The sequence below is a fragment of the Triticum dicoccoides genome, chromosome 6B (assembly GCF_002162155.2).
Source record: "Triticum dicoccoides isolate Atlit2015 ecotype Zavitan chromosome 6B, WEW_v2.0, whole genome shotgun sequence".
NCBI classification, from domain to species: Eukaryota; Viridiplantae; Streptophyta; class Magnoliopsida; order Poales; family Poaceae; genus Triticum; species Triticum dicoccoides.
The window spans coordinates 705,609,563-705,616,008 of NC_041391.1; the positions used below are offsets into that span (position 1 = coordinate 705,609,563).

General features: G+C 44.0%; 1 protein-coding gene across 1 annotated transcript in view; it reads left to right on the top strand.

The window, feature by feature from the left end:
• The window catches only part of LOC119324828 (T-complex protein 1 subunit zeta 1), a 6,080-nt gene extending 861 nt beyond the window's left edge, over positions 1 to 5,219 (top strand). Inside the window, exons 2-15 of the mRNA XM_037598596.1 lie at positions 452 to 515; positions 595 to 730; positions 1,497 to 1,648; positions 1,735 to 1,782; positions 1,879 to 1,971; positions 2,117 to 2,223; positions 2,498 to 2,612; positions 2,705 to 2,791; positions 3,117 to 3,321; positions 3,403 to 3,497; positions 4,266 to 4,334; positions 4,419 to 4,526; positions 4,641 to 4,759; positions 4,869 to 5,219. Coding sequence (XP_037454493.1) covers positions 452 to 515; positions 595 to 730; positions 1,497 to 1,648; positions 1,735 to 1,782; positions 1,879 to 1,971; positions 2,117 to 2,223; positions 2,498 to 2,612; positions 2,705 to 2,791; positions 3,117 to 3,321; positions 3,403 to 3,497; positions 4,266 to 4,334; positions 4,419 to 4,526; positions 4,641 to 4,759; positions 4,869 to 4,944 — 1,474 coding nt within the window. The 3' untranslated portion in view covers positions 4,945 to 5,219. The remainder of the gene's footprint in view (positions 1 to 451; positions 516 to 594; positions 731 to 1,496; positions 1,649 to 1,734; positions 1,783 to 1,878; positions 1,972 to 2,116; positions 2,224 to 2,497; positions 2,613 to 2,704; positions 2,792 to 3,116; positions 3,322 to 3,402; positions 3,498 to 4,265; positions 4,335 to 4,418; positions 4,527 to 4,640; positions 4,760 to 4,868) is intronic.
• The last annotated feature ends 1,227 nt before the right edge of the window (positions 5,220 to 6,446 follow it).

The following is a 6,446-nucleotide window of genomic DNA, read 5'->3' on the forward strand; positions in this document are numbered from 1 at the left end:
AGATCGCGCGCGCCTCCTCCTCCCCCTCTCCCTCCCCCTAGGTCTCGCGCAGGCAGATTCGGAAACGACGGCGCCCGGGTGGTGATCTGCGCGTTTCCCCAGGGGCATCGCGACCCATCCCTCTCACCTGAGCGCGCTCGTCAGAGTAGGACGGGGATCTATTTTCCCCCCACTTCGATCCAGGCTGCCTGCGTCTTGTGGATTGTCGTTAAGTTTGTTCAGGTTTAGAACTGTATGTGGGGGGGAACAATGCCACGGCAGCAATCTGCTTCCAGCAATGCTTTGGGTTTTTGGCTGATTGGATCAAGTTGGGGTTGGTATTTACTTAGTTGCTGCCAAATTTTTGAGTTGTTGAAGTATAAAATTAGGGTTGGTTCATGGATAGATCTTTAGGCATAGCGACTCTGATGTTTGCTTATATCTGACTAGTTCTTTGATCTGTGGTGCGCAGGCTCGTGGGCGGAGCTGGCGACATCAAGCTGACCAAGGACGGGAACACCCTCTTGAAAGAAATGGTATTATTAATTAAAGGAGCTGGTGACATCATGCTCTTTCGTCCGGTTTCTGAGGCTTTTGTGTTGTTGCTATTCGCAGCAAATCCAGAACCCAACGGCAATCATGATTGCGAGGACGGCGGTGGCGCAGGACGACACGAGTGGCGATGGCACCACGTCCACTGTGCTTTTCATCGGGGAGCTTATGAAGATGTCTGAGCGATGCATCGAAGAAGGTCTGTATATGGGGTCCCGTCCCTCTTATCTGCTTTTGATGATTCTAATCACTGATATATATGGTTGTTGCTGCATGAAATTTGCTGCTTGCATTTGAAATGTTATTTAGGCATCTGTGGGAGCTCTATAAAGTTAAATGTGATTATCCTTTTCATAGGGTGTGTACCCCCTTTTGGCCAAATATGTGCTTGTGCGATGTTTGCGGTTAATCTTTCTGAACTGTATTCTTCTGCTGGGGATCATGGGCTGGTATTCTGGCTCAATGCATCCAATTAGTTGATTAGGATTACGAATGTCTGCTTTTACATAGTAATGCAATATTCACATGTAAACACAAGTGCCTACACAGTAAGTGAAGATGAATAATAGTTGACCTGTGCCATTGTTTAACGTTTATGGGTGTTGCATCCTTGAGATATTTGAATGTGACTGTAGCACAACTAATTGACTGGATCAAAGCCAACTGAAGATAGAGAGTAGTGCAGTATAATTTTAAATTTTTACTAGTTTTGAGATAAAGACTACTCTTGCAGCATGTCAACATGAATTTTGTGGACAATATTGTGCTCTGAACATGCATTTCCCAGTTGATTGCTACACATTATGGCGAAAAGATTAACCTTAACATATGGGCCTTCTGCTCTAAACTTGTGACAAAATGTTGCCTCTAATTGCTGTGCTGTTTCTTAGAGGGAAAACCCATGTGTTTATATGGTAGCCTGCTCCTTGCTATAAGTACATAGTAACAGATTGTTATTTTTGCAGGTACTCATCCACGGTTTTTGGTTGATGGCTTTGAGGTTGCCAAGAAAGCAACTCTTGAATTTCTCGAGACATTCAAGACAGCAGTCGTTATCGGTGATCAACCTGACAGGGAGATCTTGAAAATGGTAGCAAGAACAACTCTTAGGACAAAGGTGATTGCACTCTATTTCACCATTTTTCTTTGGAAACAAATGTACACATATATACCAAGGCTTACACAAAATTTGATATTTTGTAGCTGTATGAATCATTGGCTGATCAGTTGACCGATATTGTTGTGAATGCGGTAATGTTATATTTCTTTTACAGTGTTTCCTTTGGAGGCTTTTATTCCACAAAATGGCTTAGCATATTTCTATTTTCTGCATGGTCCATGCTGTAGGTCCTATGCATCCGCCAGAGTGATCAACCAATTGATCTTTTTATGGTGGAAATAATGCATATGCGCCACAAATTCGATGTCGACACACGTCTGGTATGTATTTTTTTCTTTTCTTTGCAGTTTGCCTAGTATAACATCCTTCTGAACTTCATAGACCTTTGGATAAATAGTTCATATGTATTTTCTGTCACGAGCTTGTGAACATGGTTGAACACCTGTTCGTTTGTTTTTTTTGTAGATTGAGGGTCTGGTCCTTGACCATGGTTCTCGGCACCCTGACATGAAGCGCAGAGCAGAGAATTGTTACATCCTGACAGCTAATGTGTCACTGGAATACGAGAAAAGGTGCATACTTTTGCATAGAGTGCTTTGTTGCATACTCTAGTTCTATTAATCACCATAGTACATTCTTTCAATTTGACTGCACCAAATATAGGAAGGTTCATGCTTCAATATTTGTCAAAAACATGAATCTTACCTACAATCATGGACTTCAGTCAGCTTATGTTACTTTCTTGCATGTTGTGGGGCAACTAGTAGTGCACAGCAGCAGTCTGTCTTTACCTGTTTTACATGCATCAGTGAAGGGAACTGTTTAACTGACGCATAAGTTTCTCAGTGAAATCAATGCAGGATTCTTCTACTCAAACGCAGAACAAAGAGAAAAGATGGTTACTGCAGAGAGGCGTCAAGTTGATGAACGTGTCCAGAAGATCATTGAATTGAAAAATAAGGTATTTGCTTAGCGTCTCTCTCTCTCTCTCTCTCTCTCTCTCGTGTGCGCGTTTGGAAAATGTTGTCTTCACGTGTTTCCTTGGCCATGCAGGTTTGCGCAGGAACTGACAAGAATTTTGTGGTGATCAACCAAAAGGGCATCGATCCTCCATCCCTCGATCTCCTAGCTAGAGCTGGGGTAACCAATTCTGACTTGTTTCTACATGATGTTTCTAATTTGCTTACATTCAACCTTGATCTGTTTGGGGTTCCAGTTAAAAATTTGTCTCATGGTGTCACCAGCTGAACTTGTAACATGAAAGTTGATATGACATTATACATAATGTTACTCTATAAGCCACAAGATGTAACTATCTAAAACCTAAGCATGACGGTCAATATTTCAAATGATGGCAATGCAATAAATTATTCAGCTTTCAGTTCATGCATTGTTAATTTTGAAGTGACAAGTTCTTGCATGGGGGCCTTGTTACATTTTAAGCTCAAAAATTTGCATGCTGCAGATTATTGCTCTCCGAAGAGCGAAGCGGAGGAACATGGAGAGACTTGTGCTAGCATGTGGCGGCGAAGCCATCAATTCAGTTGAAGGCATGACTGAAGACTGTCTTGGCTGGGCTGGGCTTGTCTATGAGCATGTTCTTGGAGAAGAAAAATACACGTTCGTGGAGAATGTTAAGAACCCTCACTCCTGTACAATTTTGATCAAAGGTCAGTTCATTCTCGAGAAACAATAGGATCTTTTCCAAAACTACCTATGTTGGAAACTTACTATAAATTCATCTTCTTCAGGACCTAATGATCACACCATTGCACAAATTAAGGATGCCGTACGAGATGGTCTAAGATCTGTGAAGAACACAGTTGAGGATGAAGCTGTTGTGCTGGTATGATTTGTAAATTTATTCTGCATGACAGCAACTAAACAAATGTTTGGCTAAATAAATATGCACATTTGATCATCATATAGCTGAGCTTATGCTAACGATATGTGGGTCTTGATTTTCAAAGGGTATTGGCTTTGATTAGGATTTCGTAGTTTGCATGATGTGCCTGGAACTTTATGAACTACTTGACCATAGTAATTTGTCATTATATTTTTACCTTGGATGCCATCCTGGTGCGTTCAACTTGATTTATGTTGAGGCATTACTTGTATTGTTTGTTTGGGTCAGGTGTGACATACTCCCTCCGTTCCTCAATATAAGGTGTATTATTTTTCCAAAAAGTCAAACTTCTCTAAGTTTGACCAAGTTTATAGACAAAAATATCAATATCTAGAATACCAAATCACTATCACTAGATTCATCATGGACTATATTTTTACATTTTATATATTTAGTATTATAAATCTTTATACATTTTGCTGTAAAGTTGGTCAAACATAGACAACAGTTGACTTTTTAAAAAACTAATACACCTTATATTTAGGAACGGAGGGAGTAATTCATAGAGTTAATAGTGTTGATGCTAATTGATTATGTTACTCTTAATGATTTTCTTACATGCGACTGACCGGTTGCTTATGGCATCCATTTTATTATCGCAGGCTGTCTTGTTTTGCTTGAGTATCTTGCTTATTTGCTTTGGATCTTGGTTGACTGGTGTTTTCTTTGTCATCTTATTATATTTTCTATTTGATTTGTCAATTTTAGGGGGCTGGAGCGTTCGAGATGGCTGCAAGGAAGCATCTCATTGACAATGTGAAGAAAACCGTTAAAGGAGTAAGTGCATTGAAGAATCGACATGCTCTTTTCTACCGTATCCATATCAGTATGACGGTGCTAACTTTGGAATCTTAACAACAGCGAGCCCAACTTGGGGTGGGGGCATTTGCCGATGCTCTACTCGTTATCCCCAAGACGCTAGCAGAGAATTCGGGCTTAGATACCCAAGATGTTATTGTCTCTCTTGAGGTATGTGCTTCCACTCGTTGTATTGTTTCTTCCTTGCACTTATTTTGTCTCGAGTTTGTGCATCAGAAAAGTTGTAACTGTATGTGTCGGCTGATGTTCCATCCTGTACAACAGAATGAGCACGACCGTGGGCTGGTGGTGGGGCTGAACCACAACAGTGGCGAGCCGGTCGACCCTGAGATGGAAGGCATCTACGACAACTACTCGGTGAAGCGCCAGATCGTGAATTCCGGGTATGTGACAATACAATGTTCAATTCTGAGTTCATTCTCCAAAAGAAAAAAGATGAGTATTATTTGTGACGTGCGTTGACAAACGGTCTTTGGTTGTCTGGTGGTGCAGACCCATCATCGCGTCGCAGCTGTTGCTAGTGGATGAGGTGATCAGGGCAGGGCGCAACATGAGGAAACCAACCTAAACCCAGCGCTCGCCCCTTCTAGGCCGAGACAAGTTTTTGTTTGGCTGTTTTTCTCTCTGGTGCCGAGTACTTAGCGAGTAGTGATGTGGTGGGGGTGGAATGCTTGATTGGAAGAGATTGTACTTGTAACGACCCTCGTGACAACGTTTGTATGCAGAATGTTTTCGTGTTGGATCAAAGTTGAGCAGCTATGTATTTTTGTGTGTGCGTGCGTCTGGTGATTGCATTCTTTTTTCTATTGAGCAAAGCCTGCCTGAAAAGATATGGTTGTAGCATGTCTGGTCGTTTTTGGTTGTTGCGCGTCCCAAGTGGAGTGACACTTTTTTGTTGCTGTTTCCCCAGTTTTGCGATTCTGAAATGCAGAATGATATCTTCGCTGTCGGCCTTGCGTCATGGCACGATAAAAGGCAGTTGCTGTCTAGTTCAATAGTTCATTCCGGCCCAGTGAGCCCGCCCTTTTCTAGCCTATCGAAATATGGGTGTAACCCCAAAAAAGAAAGATAAAAAGCGTAGCTCCTTTTTTGAACTATATGCTCGTATTTCGCCCACTTTTTGGCGACACACCTTTTATTTGGCGCGGTCGAACAAACAGACAGACAGAGTATTCCTGCCGTGGAACGTTGAGATTATTATGCTCCAACTATCAAATATAATACTCCATCATCAAATACTCCCCCGTCCCAAAATTCTTGTCTTAGATTTATCTAAATACGGATGCATCTAGTGACATTTTAGTGTTAGATACATCCGTATCTAGACGACGGAGGAAGTATAAAATGTGGCATTGAAAGTAATAATTATTATTATTTGTCTCTCACAAGTGTACGTCGACCTGGTCGCTTTCTTCAACGTAGGCATCGATCGGCCGTATCGTAATTGATTGGACGGCGGAGATATCTGAAAAGGCAAACGGCCAAAAAGAAATAAACGAGAACCATCACACTAGTACGTACGTAGTAGTAAGTAGCAGTATCTACTCCCTCCGTTTCTAAATGTTTGTCTTGATCGGCTTTGAAGCTAGCAGAGCAGGTGGGAATTTTTTTGACCCCCGCGTCGCCCCTCCTCTGGCGACACGGGGGACCCCTCGTCGCGCCGCCGCGCTCCTCCATCTCACCTCCCTCATGTCTCGCCGCCACTCAAGGGGGCGCCGGCGAAGGCCACACGCACTCCAGGGAAGGTGGCGGCGGGCCACTTCTGCTGCTCCTCGCAGCCGTCTCGTTGGCAGAGGAGGGCGACGGGCCGTGCGGGATCTCGCCGCTCGGAGGCGGGCGGGCGGCGGCGGCTTCCCCTCTGGCGCGGAGGTGACGGCTCGGGGCGTCGTCCGTGGCGCGTGGTGGTGCTGGCTGCGCCGTGGCCTGCATGTCGCCGTGGTCTTCCCGTGGCGGGCGGGTCGGATCTGGGGCCTCCCCTGCTCAGATCCATGAGCCTCGCGCACACGGATCCTCCTCGACCCCGTCCTCCTGTGCGACCGAAGCCGGGCGGCCGCAGATCCGGCGCTGGCG